This window comes from Corvus moneduloides, chromosome 3 (genome assembly GCF_009650955.1).
Source record: "Corvus moneduloides isolate bCorMon1 chromosome 3, bCorMon1.pri, whole genome shotgun sequence".
NCBI classification, from domain to species: domain Eukaryota; kingdom Metazoa; phylum Chordata; class Aves; order Passeriformes; family Corvidae; genus Corvus; species Corvus moneduloides.
The window spans coordinates 33,244,535-33,258,622 of NC_045478.1; the positions used below are offsets into that span (position 1 = coordinate 33,244,535).

Genomic DNA, 14,088 nt, shown 5'->3' on the forward strand with positions numbered 1-14,088 from the left:
GACTTTGGCCAGGTGGCATGTGACAGGGCCAGCTTGGTGGCATTGCCCCAGAGCTGGCTGGTGGACAGTGGTGGGCGTCAGGCACCAGCTGGAAGCGGCCGTTCAGGAGCGGAGTGGTCGCGTCACAGGCTGTGATCTCAGCTCTCCTCAGCTGTGCCACGTGTGTAGCAATCTGGGGAATGCGTGCCCAGAAATGAGCCGCAGGAATTCCCCTCACAAGGAAGTGACTGCAGTAGTGCAGAACCCCTGCTCAGGATGGTTTTCCTTCTCCCACTCCCTAGGCGCATATATACACCCCCTCCTTCTCTAAAGAGTTAGGATACTGTCATCCAAAGAAGTGCTTTAGCAGCAGGCTAGGTGATATTAGTTACTCTTACTAGTAATATCAGTCAAGCAAACTTATAATTACATTTAAATTCATCTATTCCTTCTTTTTTTCCTCTGGGAAAGGCTATTAAAGAACTTGTTTTACAAAGAGAGAACTAAACACCAACAATCCTACATCTCTTTCTCCAAAATATTCATGTCCTATTAGCAGAACCACAGCCTAGCTTATAAACTAAATATTTATTAAATATTAATGAAATATATAATAATAACAACAACTATATATAACAAATAACATCAATAATATGTAAAAATAATAACTAATTATCAATAACTAAATATTCATTCATTCATTTATTTCTTTAATAAGGAATTAGCTTAGAATTCATCTTCAAAATAGGAACTGCAGATTTTTAAGAAGTCTGGCAACTGCAATTATAAAAAAAAGTTAAGTAGGCACCTTATTAATTTATAGAGATACATATATATATGTTATATGTAATATATAGATGTGCATGTATATGTGCATATATATACATATATCAAAGGAAAAAATGGGTATTTTGATTAAGATGTGTCCAGGTGGCTGCAGATAAGAGGAACCTGAAACTTGCTTTTAAATTTCAACCCTACCTGCAATCAATCCCCTCCAGAAGGGGACATTATTCTTGCCTTTCCATCTCTGTGCAGGTTTGGAGTCAGCAGCTTTCGCCAGCTGTGCTGAGCTGTGCAGAATAGGGACCTGGGGTGGGGAAATGCTGTGGCTCTTCCCTTTGTACTAAATAATCCAGATTTTGCTGGGCTGAAAGGGAAAATGTGACTGTGACTGATGCTGGCAGGGCAGGCAGGGCCCTGAGTTAGGAGTGAGCTGGCTCTGCTTATTTCCAGTGACTATGTAATGCAAAAAAATTAGCATATTAACCCACGGACTAGGGTTTGTGCTGGGCCTGAGCTAGCAGATGCCCTTGCAGGGGGATGCCCAGGGTTCTGGACTGCTTCACTGAGAAGAGCCAGGAGAAAGCCTTAGCAAGCACCTCAGCACACTGAGGGCGAACCTTAAAATCATGCACTTGGCCCATGGGGATGATTCACCAATAAAAGCTTAGGTACCTTCCAACTTGTTTTGCTTTTTTAAAGGAAGAAATAAGCAAAACCAGTTCCTTGGTTGACACCCTGTGTGCACTCTGCTGCTGCCCCACTGACCCCCATGCACAGGCCACAGACCCTTCACCAGGGTATCCCACTCTGATTCCTCACCAGCTTTCCTCAGCACGTCACTCAGCATCTTTCAAGGAGAACATGGGTTCAGCTGTCACCTTGCCAGTGCAGAGAAGCTGGTAGCTTTGAATTATGTTGTGTAAATATTTGAAACATAAAAGGATTAAAGAATTAGTGATAGGCAGCCAGGGAAAGTAACCTGATTTTTAAAAGAGCAGGCAATTACGTAATTGATTTACAATGCAGAAATAATCTGAAGGGACTAAAGAGGACTCAGAAAAGGCTGAAAAACCACAGCATCTGTACCTTGGAAGCCAGTACAGTTTTGGTATCTTCCAGGGTTTTCTTCAGCTCTTTTGCACCCCAGGTGCCCTCTTCTTCCTCCTGCAGTGAAGCAGTTTCAGGCCTCTCCCTGGTAAGCAGGAGGAGCATTTCAAGAGGAAGAATAATTTTGCCCACTCTCACTTTCCACGGTCACAGTTTATTCCTCTGTTTAGCTTATGGTTTGGCTATTGTTTAAGATTTGCAATTTCAGAAAACTAAACTCCTAGACAGGAAGTACTACTTGGTGCAGTCAAATGACCTGAAAATTTTTGAAATTATTGAAAATAATAAATTCAAAGGTGTTAATACTGTCAGGAATTTACAACTTGCAGCGAAATGCGTGAGAGAGAAGTTGTTGTAGAAAAGGAGCTTTGGATGAAGCAGGTGCTTTGAGCTGGACCTCAGAGGTGCTCAGGGTCCCTCAGGGTGCTGCTGGGGAGGCAGTTTATCAGCCCTCCCACCGCATACTCCACCCCCCAGGCTCCCTCTGGGCACTACATAAACATGGAACTAATATAAATTAAAACCAGGTGGGTTGTACTCATCATCCAGACTGAATTTACATGGTTCTTAAACAGATAATCATTTAGCACTAATGAGGAAAAGAATATCCCTGTACAGTACAAAGTTTAATTTGTCTCTACATGGTTTATCTTGACCAAATCTAAAATATGTATTTACAGAAATAATTTTTCAAAATTTGTCAATTTTTCAAAATATACTGAGACAGCTACATGCAGAATGTGAATTAGTCTTTCACCTGCAATTTCAGTAAAATAAGTGATTCCTGTTACTAGCCTTGCACAAGCTGATCTGAGATATAATTAAAATGCCTCTGGGCATTTTCTGAGCAGAATCCATTTTATTCCAGCCTGAACTATCCACCTTGGGAACCAACACTGAACAAGAAGTTACTTGGTGACATCAGCTGTGACTGCACAGGTCCACTTCCCTATGAAGACCAACTAGCCTTTGTCCCATTTGTCCCCCAGCACCTTGCCATATACATCTCTAGAATATTTCTGTGTATTTAAAGCCCTCTGGATTACCAAAGCATTCATTGACTAAAAAGGAAACATTCATAAATGCAATACTCCAGCCAGTTTTCTGCCTTCAGAGCTGGCTCCATCACCACAGCAGTGTGCTGTCACACTTCTGTATAAACACCACCAGCATTGCAGGACACTGAGGAAGGAGTTAAGGACAGCTGTGAAAGTTGCTTAAAGAAATAAGCAGTCAGAAGACAAATACAGTTCTCAACTAAGAGCATTTATTAAAAGTTTAATCGAAAGAGTTTTATTCCCAAGTTTTGGTTACAAAAGTCTAACAATTTCCCCAGGTAGTCAAAGATTAATAAAAGAACTCAGATGGCATTACATTAGTGCATAGAAAGTAAATCTGGTCTATAAAAGTTAAAGAAAAACCAAAAAAACCCAAATGTGTAAAATTTAAGTTTTAAATACATGAAAGCAATTGCTACTATTGCAGGCAGAGCATTCCCAAGTGTTTTGCTGCACACATTAAGTTGTTAGATGCAATACTGTTCTTTTGGGTTTTTTTACCTGCTGGAGGCAGCACCAGTCCCTCTGCCACAAACTGTGCCGCTGAGCTCTCACCCTGCTCTTCAGCAGGGCCCTTGTAAGGTGACCCAGCCTCCCAGCAGCTTTGGCCGGGGATCTGATCTGTGCACAGCTGACCTAAGGGCCTCTTGCACCAGCAGCACTGCACTGCACCCACCACCTTTCCCTGCTTGGGGTCAGGGCACTCCATGCAGCATCACACCCCATTTGCCTATGGATTTGAATCCGTTGCTTACTACAAACCCATTTCCAAACTGCCATGGAGCAAAAGTGCACCCAGCTGAAGACAGCCCTGTGCACTGCACACAGAGGCACTCCAGACTGGGTGTTGCATATCCAGCCCACAACCAGCCAAACCAAACATCCTGCACCTAGCCAAGGAATGTGAAGGAAATCTAACGAATGCAGAGCCATGCTCAAGGCAGCTTGTGCCAAAGATGCCTTGCTTTTCTCATCCAAATCAGAACTTTGCTGAACCAGTTTGACTGAAGCCTCTCGGAAAATATTTAGCAGTTTAACAGAAAAGCATGCAAAGATTTGGCAAGGTACTTCAGAGCTTTATTATGGCAACAACAGGTCTGCTGCCATTTTGAAATTAGGTACTTCCTGTTGCCTTGGGGACACTAACAAACCTCCAGAAGCAGAATTTAAGCAGCAGGGATTTCTTTACTGAATTCCATAGCCTGCTATGAAGCTCTCTAGCTCTTGCTTCCACTGTACCTTCAAAACTGGTGTGTAATGCTCCAAGGTTTCACTGCAGTTAAGACACAGAAGGTGAGCAGAAAAGGAGGAAAGATCCAAACAAAGAGCATGAAAATAAGCAACAGCAGTTCAGACCTATCCAAGCAGTACAGATATGAGTTCCTGCAGAGCAAGCACACAGCTGGAGAAGGAAAGGAAAACAAATGAGAGAATACAGCCATTACAGGCAGAACAAACATAGTGGTGTCATGGAACAAGTCCTGCAAAGATACTGAATTCTTTTTGACCTCTTGTGGGGAGGCTGTGGGGAAATCATGTGAAAGGTTAGTAAAACAGCTGCATCATTATGCAAGTCAGCTCTGATTATCCATTAACTGCTTGCCCCCACATTTACCTATTTGAAGCAAGGCTTCAATGCTGGAAGTCCTAATTATTACAGCTGGTATTCCTGTAACACAGAATATTTTATTTGGAATTATTTATCTTGTGATCATTAATAATCATTTGGACTAGGTTTTCAGGTCCCCTTTAATTGACTGATCCAAATCTTCAACCTGTTTTTAAAGACAACAGGCACCTCATCCCACTGTGCCCCTTGGTACAGGCTACAGCAGTGGGTCACTCAGATTGCATCAAAGTGCAATTCTAGACCGGTTTTAGATTTGCCTGTTCAATGTCTTAAGATGTATTAGAAAACATTTATGTAAAAGTGTTTTCATCGTTATAGAGCTACACAACACTTAACCAGTTCCCCAGAAAAAGAAAAATCTGGTTTTGCTTTTGACTAGAAAAATCAGTGTACAAAATGTTGGAAACCCAACTTTAGATTATTTGTTTGTAATTTGTAAGTTTAAAATGTGTTCAGACTGTTTCTTCTTCTCAATGTTGAGTTTTCTTGGTTTACTCGAGAGGCATCACAGAATGCACCAAAATACTGCAACTGTTACCTGGTATTTGTGCAATGCAATCTAAAAGTAATTTTTAAAGAAAGCACCAGTAAAGTTATTTAAGGCATAGATCAGGTATGAAGTAAACCTGCAGCTGAATTTTGCTCTACTCTTCAGAAACAACTAATTTTGAGCATTTGCTTTGTAACTTCTGAACATACTTAAGTAATAATGATCCTTTCTTATCCCAGATGACTAGATATAGGTTTTGCCATGAACTTAACATTAACCCAAAGAACACAGAGACATAGCATTGAACTTTTGTTTTAATGGTCTCAAATTCTGTGACAGATTTTTGGTCAAGTTTCCATTTAAAAAAATTTATCGATTTTAAAGACTAATAACTTAAACTGCCACGAAACAAATGGTCCAAAAACATTCCTTTCCTTCTGAAGCTTTTACGATGCATTGTAATCATTAACCAGTCTTTCACTATTAAACTTAAATGGCCAATTGAGACAAACAGTTCTGAGACCGTTCTTCCACCACTGATTAAGACTGAGGTGGCAGCTGGTGTACAGAATTTTCATTTAGCCTTCTGGGCCTTCTGGGCAGACTTTGTGACCTTGCCAGCTCCTCCAGCCTTCTTGTCCACTGCCTTGATGACACCAACAGCGACCGTCTGCCTCATGTCACGCACGGCAAAACGACCTGAAAGCAAAAACACGTTTCATGACTTTTGTCCGTGGCTGCCTAACTCAGCCCCATTTGCACAGTAGCAACCTGCAGGGTTGGTGTCAATGGGCCAGTGCTGCTCTGGAACCAGACTGGGACAGGGCCATCACCCTCTCGAGAGTATCCCTCCCTGTACCAGTAAGGTTTTCATTCCATTTCAGAGTTTCAAGTCACAGCTTTCATCAGTTTCACAGAGCACACTGCATCCTGATACTAGAAATTGAGGAGTGTTTGTACCAGAGATCAGTATTAACATGAGATGCCTTACCAAGAGGAGGATAATCAGAGAAGCTCTCAACACACATTGGTTTGCCAGGGATCATATCAACGATGGCAGCATCTCCGGATTTCAGGAATTTGGGGCCATCCTCCAGCTTCTTGCCAGAACGACGATCGATCTTCTCCTTGAGCTCAGCAAATTTGCACGCAATGTGAGCAGTATGGCAATCCAGCACAGGGGCATAGCCAGCACTGATTTGGCCAGGGTGGTTCAGGATAATGACCTAGGAAACAAAGGAAGCCAAGTTAGAAGGAGTTATTTTAAACACTGACGTATCTTAGAAAGCCAAGGAGTTAATGACGTTTGCTCTGATCAAATATAACTCAGAACACAACTCTATGTCACACTTTATAGCTTAGCCTAACAAGACTCCTATTTTGGAATACAGAGCTACATTCCAAACATCCTTGAACAGCTGCAAAACATACCTGTGCGGTGAAGCCAGCAGCTTCCATGGGAGGATCGTTCTTGCTGTCACCAGCAACATTACCACGGCGAACATCTTTCACAGACACGTTCTTAACATTGAAGCCAACGTTGTCCCCAGGCAGAGCTTCGCTCAGGGCTTCGTGGTGCATCTCAACAGATTTAACTTCAGTTGTTACATTGACAGGGGCAAATGTAACCACCATGCCTGGCTTCAGAACACCCGTTTCCACACGGCCAACTGGTACAGTACCAATGCCTGCAAGCAAGAAACATCATCAGTAATTCAGCTTAAAGAATATATGCCCCTATGGCAGAAAAACCCCATTTGAGACAAGAATTTTACTTTTATGACTTGGAAAAGCAGCTCTTGGGCAAATGCCTGCATTTCTGGCCCACACATCAGCTGTTGCTTGGCAAGTGAGCAGCACTACAGAGAACACATACCGCCGATTTTGTAGACGTCCTGAAGAGGCAGACGCAGAGGTTTGTCAGTTGGACGAGTTGGTGGCAGGATGCAGTCCAAGGCTTCAAGGAGGGTGGTTCCGCTGGCACTGCCATCCTTACGGGTGATCTTCCATCCCTTGAACCAGGGCATCTGTAATGGAAACAAGTCCAGCTTAATCTGACTGCCAAATTTAATCACAGAAGGCTGGAAATGCCCAAGTGGTATTTCTGAGTATTAGCACAGTTTACTGTTGCAGAGTAAGAATTTTTTAAGTGCTAGGATTTTATCTTGGACCTTGGCACTTCCCAAACATAACTATTAAAAAACATGCACATTTTATCATTACATAATCTGTCATAATAGTCCTCCTAGTTTCATGCCTTAACAGAAATAAATACCAAACCTACGTTAGAGCTAGGCTCCAGCATGTTGTCGCCGTTCCAACCAGAAATTGGCACAAAAGCCACAGTGTCTGGGTTGTAGCCAATCTTCTTGATGTAAGTGCTGACTTCTTTGACAATCTCTTCATATCTCTTCTGGCTGTAAGGTGGCTCAGTGGAATCCATCTTGTTGACACCAACAATCAGCTGTTTTACACCCAGGGTGTAAGCCAGAAGGGCATGCTCACGGGTCTGCCCGTTCTTGGAAATACCAGCCTCAAACTCACCAACACCAGCAGCAACGATCAGGACAGCACAATCAGCCTATGAAAAGAAAAAAAAACACCCCTCACTAAAATGCTTGTATGTATGTCAAAGTAATACAGGAACCCCCCCTAACAAAGGAACAACCCTCCCAAACTCCCCAAATCCTGTTTTCTTTACATACCTGAGAAGTTCCAGTAATCATGTTTTTAATGAAGTCTCTGTGTCCAGGAGCATCAATGATGGTGACGTAGTACTTGCTTGTTTCAAATTTCCACAGGGAAATATCAATAGTAATACCACGCTCACGTTCAGCCTTCAGCTTGTCCAAGACCCAGGCATATTTGAAGGAACCTTTTCCCATCTACAGTTACAAGAAAATAATTTTATTCCCATCAAAAAAAAGGAAAAAAAAAAGAAATAGTTCCGTATCTGCCTTTAGTTCAGAAATATCACACAATGGCTAAAGAGCAAAATCCAATAGTAACTGGCTTAAAGATGATAAACGTTGCTGCTCATAAAACAAGCAACTAGATACACTTGGCACTACTGGTGAGAGATGCCAACTGTTGAACCTTACTGAAGCTGTTAACAGTTCAGGCTCCTTGACAGCTTGTTGATGACACTAATAAATCTACATGACAGAGCTCCTGAGCCTGAGTTCCACTATCAAGTGTTCTCTACAATTTTAAGTCCTCCTAATACTGCAATAATCAACATTTTAACTTTCACTCTGCTCAACATTTGCCAAATTTTAATCTATAATGTTCATATGACCTATGCTGTTATCACACAGAAAAAAATACCAGCAAAACTCCCCGATTCTCAAATTAAACCTCCATATATCAACTTCTTTTAATTCTACCTTTAACTTTATGTATGCAGAACTTGAATTTGGCCATTTAATTTGATTTCACATTACTATTCAGATGCAGCTTTAGACTACCGCTTCCTTACATGCTCTACATTTCACAATTTGAGTTTTTGCAACTAACACAATGGCAGACAGAACACTTAACCACTTGTTCTACCTCGGGAACAACTGTAACCCAGCTGCCGCCCTGTGGCCATGCAACACTGAGCCACTTGTTCAGCTCCTGGGGAGGAGGCAACCAAACCGCCTCCCCGCGGCCACTGAATGCTCTGCAGCTTCACTCGGAGATTAAGGGTCTATTCATATCTCCAGCCTGGAATTTTGCTGGCTGGTATGGGCCCACGCACCTCAGCCGCTTCCTTCTCGAACTTCTCGATGGTTCTCTTGTCGATGCCCCCACATTTGTAGATGAGGTGGCCGGTGGTGGTGGACTTGCCAGAATCGACGTGGCCGATGACGACGATGTTAATGTGGGTCTTCTCCTTTCCCATTTTCGATGTTAGCTGAGTTCTTTCTTTCGGCAAAAGAGAATCGACACCTGTAAATTCCCCAGGAAAGAGCTGGTTACGCCTCGGGCCAGCGATGGCGGCGCCACATGCGGGGTGGCCCGGCCGGGATGGCGGCTCCGCCCCGCCGGGGGAGGGGAGGAGCGAGGCGGGCGGGCCGGGGGCCCCTCGGAGCGCCCCTCGCGTCGCCCCCTCCCCGGGGCTCGAGTTACCCCGGCGGCGGCGGCCGGGGTGTGGGGTGGCGGCGAGCGGGCCCGGCGGGCAGCGCGGAGGGCGGGGCCGCCCCGCTCCTTTGTGTGACTCACCCCGCCCGGGCCGCCGCGTCCTCCATTTTGTGGCGCTGGCAGCGGGCAGGCAAGCCGAGCGGCCATTTTTTCACTCGTGCCCCAGCCCCCCTCTCCCCCGACGGCCGCCGCACAGCCCTGCGCGTCCCGGCGTCGCCGCCCGCGGGGCACAGGGGGAGGCTGCCGGGCGCTTTCTGCCCCACGCCCGCCCGGACACGCCGCTCCCCCGAACTCAGCCCAGACAAGGGGGTGTGCACATGGGAATCGAGGAAAACGATGCGCCGCCATCCCGCCGTCCCGCACTCCCCTACCCGTCCGTCCGCCCCGGCTCGTGCTAGCGCTCTCGGCTTGTCCTTCTCCCCTCCCCTCGGCCCCCACCACGCCCCGCCTGGGCGCTCGCCAAGCCTCCGGGGCGAGCAGACCCCGGCCCAGCCCGGCCCTGCGGACGCACCTCACCCGCTCAGCGACGGCGGCAAACCCAGAGCGAAAAAGACCGACAGCGTGAGCGCCACCCCTTATATACACTGCCATGGGGGCGGGGCCTCTGGGACACGTCACCGCTCCCGGCGGCCCCGCGGCCCCGCCCCGGCACGGAGCGCCCCCGCCCCCGCCCGGGCTGTGCGGGACCCCCTCGGCCCGCGCGGGACCCCGGTCCGGTCCGGCCGCGGGCGCAGGGTCCGGCCCGCGATGTGCTGAGGGGCTGCGCCGGGAAGGGAGCGGTGCCCCTCCCGCGCGGGGATGGAGAGCGGGCGGGCGGGAGTGGCCGCCTTGTCCGGGAGGAAGCGGGGCAGCACAGACCAGACCCGGCCCCCCTGCAGGGCCCAGCGGCTCGTCGGGCCTGGGCACCGGGAGCGTCAGGCCTGGCGTCATGGCCGAGCCGGGGGGATGCGGCAGCTGACGGAAGTCCCCGGGGAACAGCCCCCGGTGAATTAAGTGTATTTCTCATTAGAGACACAAAGGAACGCAATGGGTGAGATTAGAAACGTTCAGTGAGTTACCCTGACCGGCAAGTAACAAATATCGGCTAAACATCACGGAATACAAGACCCCCCCTACCCCAGTACGTTGCAAGTCTCCCAGAATCAAAGGGGGGTAAGGAGGGGGAGAGCAGGAATTTCAGGGAACTTACTACACTAGATTAAGAAGCCATCGTTTGGCTTTAAAAAAAAGAAGAGTCTTTTTCTGTTTTTGTTGTACCGTTAGAGAATAAAAGTTGACTCGGCTTAGAAAACTTCGGCACAAAAATACAAATCAAGGTGGACGCACCTCCAGCAAAGATGCGTCTGAAGTGCAAATGTATCAGTCACGGAAGCATTCGGGACATGGGGTCTCTACAAGAAACCCTGACTGCGAGAAGTGCCCCCGTACTGTAATTTCACATGGGAAAACCCGCAGCCCTGGCAAACTATTTTTAGAATCATGGCAATGAGGAGTCACAAAACAGCTCTCACAACATCAGAAATAAAGGCCCTCGTGATTCCAGTAGTTTTTCTCTGGTTTACTCGCTTGTAACTGATGTAAGAAAATCCATGAAATATTCAACATCTCCTATATCCATTCAACAGAAATTAAGCTGAGAAGCTGAACTATCTCTGTTATTTTTAAATTATCTGCAAAGCTATGTACTCCATGTTCTTATTCACCTACATTATATGCCTGTCAGAAATAGTTACTTATCTATAGACAACTATAATCCATTCATTTCTTGGTATGCTCTTCAGGTTGCAGTTGTAAAGCATGGAAATAGCCTCTTGTTCTAAAACAAACAAAAAACAACATCAGCAAAGTAATAATAAAAAAACAACCTCAGGCATCTACATATCTACCCTTCCACTTGACTTCAAGTTTCTCTAGCTGAGATAAACCCAGCATCAAATTCATAAGAGAGCAGTAAACTTAGTATTTAATGGTTTGATATGGAATTGAAGTGTTTCTGTGTGATACGGTATTTTTCCCACACGAAAGATTAAAAAGATGCATTTTGTAAAAAAAAAAAAAAAAAAAAAATCAATGTCATTAGAGAAGATGCTGAGTTTAGAATACACCTCTTATAAAATAACCAGTTTCAGAGTAAAAACCTGCAAAAAGGTTGAGATATTAAAGAAACACTATTTTTTAAGAAAGGAAAAAACTAATCAAATTTTCTCTCATCCCTTCCTACGTTTTTCAGCAGAGATTAGCGGTGGGAGTGGAGGGAAGGCAGAGGTGGTTCAGCTTTCCTCAACACTAATCTTCAGGGGTAGTTATTAGTGAAGACACTGCAGATGAACACAATAAAAGGGCAGGAAAAGGAAGGTGGTCCACTTTCTGGAAATGGAAATGCATTATTGTGAAGTGATTTAGTGGCTTGGGTTGAAGACCAAAGTGTAGTAGTTGGCAAGAAAGCTAGGAAGCACTCACTTCTAGGGTCTTCTATAAAGCAAAGACTGTAAACACAGCAAAAAAGCTTTATTCTTCAGGATGTTTTGAAGTTACTTCCTAAAATGTGTATTTCAGTCGGGGGTATTTTTAATGGACTGATCTGTCAAAGAATCCGTTTTCATAAAAAGGTAGTTTTAACACTTCCCAAATGTAGTCAATTACTTGTGCCTGAACAGGGAGAGGAGGAAGGAAATACGTTGCTAATTTCTTATATGGTCCATACTAAACTGTACATTTCTAATTTTTAAAGATACTTTCCTTAAAAGACTATTTCCTAAATAAAGGCTTTTAGAACCAGCTATTTCTTAAGAGAGTAATTTTTTGTGGTATCTACATAGCTGAAAGCTATGAAAGCTGAATTTGTGGTACAAATTTTTAAACATGGTCCTAGTTTAGGTCTACAGCAGTTGTTTTCCCCCTCCATGTCTTTAAATGAGTATTCAAAATAATTTTATTATTTCCTCTTTAGTTTGACCAATACATGCTTTTATTCTCTCAACAATTAGTGTATCTCTTCTTGCCCACTCTATTAGAAGAACATTCCTATTATCAATGTCACAAATATTTATACAGCTGGGGAGCTTCTGATATATGAGTAGCCTCAGATAATACAGTGGAAATGCATTCTGAAGAATCCTCTCAGCTAACACAAAGAGGCCTATACTGGACTAAATCCTGTGTGCAAAGGAGCCTGTAAAAATTTTAGATTTTATTACTTTGGTAAAACTAAGCACTTCAGTATGTAATGTTTAGGAAGGAACAGAGATTTCAAGAACTCAAGGACTTTGGGCATTGAAATAGGGCTTATTCAATCCGTACTGACTTCAGCAATAGGAGGACTTTGTGGGCAAAAATTACTTATTCTCCTTCAATCACTGGTGAGCATATGCTAAACTGAAATATCCTACCTCCACACATGTCTCCCGTGTAAGAACACACAGAATGCTCTAAAGCATTTATATTGTAGGAACCTGTACAGAAACCACCATTTTAAAAGGGTTTTGAATCTCAGATCAAATGATATTAAAATGAAAGTAATGCTGTCAGTATGTAAGCCAAATTTTTTAACTTAAAAAAGTATATGTTAACTGGATTTTGAGTTCACAGTAGCTACTGCAGCATTACTTCCATTTTATCATGTGGCTCCAGCACATACAGAATGGGCTATAAGCTTAGAACAGTCACAGCCAGTGAAATCATGCTAGGAGATAAAAGATGAGCTGCTCACTGAGCACCTCTAAAGAATTTTAACTCTCTACCATATACATGTGGGTATTTTTTTGGTCAGACTCCTGTGCAAAGATGAAGGTAAGTAGTGCTTATACAACTATTTTAACTGCAATGACCAAGGTCATTTAGGAGTGTGAGCAAACAGACTATAAGCGCAAGACTTGAAACACAGATCTGATAAATAGAGTATATCAAGCTCACTACATATGAAAGAGGCACTAAGATTTCTTGAGGGCACTTTCAGAAAGTGTTGGAAAAGCAGTCCAAAGTTATCAATAGTAATTGGTGATTAGCAAAACTGGATTCTGGTATGTAGCACTGTCATACAATTAGCCTCATACTTACTGTGAAAGGCTTTCTAATTCCTGTATCACAATTATCATGGTATGTACATTAGTCCAAAGTTCAACATAAACTATAGCATGAGCATACAGCTTCCATCTATAAGTGTTCTTTAATGCATTGATTCTTAATAGCAATGAAAAGCATCTACATCTGTTAAATTTTTTTTTTCCATACATGATCCTAATACTTACTACCAGATTTTACAGTCATCTGTTTATGAAATAAAAGAACAATAGAATAATGGTGTTATGCATATATGAAGAGAACAGACAGAAAACCTGCCTGAAAACAAAGGTTTAACTGAACAGTGTGAGGTAATCTAAACTACTTGAAAAATCTACTTTTGAAAGTTACTAAGCCCTGTACAAGTAGTTGGCATTTTTATATAAACAAAATTGCTTGATAAAAGAAAGAGACAACAGTAAATAAACTGTAAGTTACTGTCTTAGTAGACAGCACAAATTAAACTCCTCCATCCTTGGAAGTTTAAGACCTGGAATAAAGAAAGCCTCCTTGTCTGATCTCATAGCTGACCTTGCTTATAGATTCACAAAAGAAGGTCTTATAGTAGGAGCTGTAAGACAGTGGCCTTCAAAACTGTAGAGTATCACTGGGATGAACAAGCAGTTACAATTTCAGAGTCTTCTGAATAGCTTAACACGAGCCTCTTTAAAAGTCATTGTTTCCCCTTAAAGAAGTTTCCTCTGGGAAGCACTGCCATTCTAGTTAGAACACTTACAACAGGTGAAGGACTAATGGCTTAGACGATAGCCTGCTTTTAAAAAAAATAAATCCTTTGGACAATCTTTTCAAACCACATTTATCCACAGCACGAGAAAGCTCATTTATGTTGAAGG

General features: G+C 43.6%; 1 protein-coding gene across 2 annotated transcripts; it reads right to left on the reverse strand.

Annotated features, from left to right (window-relative positions):
* Positions 1–5,120: 5,120 nt before the first annotated feature.
* On the reverse strand, positions 5,121–9,765 carry EEF1A1 (eukaryotic translation elongation factor 1 alpha 1). Of its 2 annotated transcripts, none has more exons than XM_032104826.1 (8): positions 9,692–9,765; positions 8,793–8,983; positions 7,756–7,935; positions 7,335–7,631; positions 6,927–7,077; positions 6,482–6,738; positions 6,042–6,276; positions 5,121–5,749 (listed from the first exon to the last, which is right to left on the reverse strand). In XM_032104826.1, the coding sequence occupies exons 2-8, from the start codon at positions 8,934–8,936 to the stop codon at positions 5,625–5,627; spliced, it is 1,389 nt and encodes a 462-aa protein (XP_031960717.1). In that variant the 5' UTR covers positions 8,937–8,983; positions 9,692–9,765; the 3' UTR covers positions 5,121–5,624. The 2 variants fall into 2 exon arrangements, with proteins under 2 accessions (XP_031960717.1, XP_031960716.1); XM_032104825.1 differs by having other exon boundaries at positions 9,687–9,755.
* Between the last annotated feature and the right edge of the window lie 4,323 nt (positions 9,766–14,088).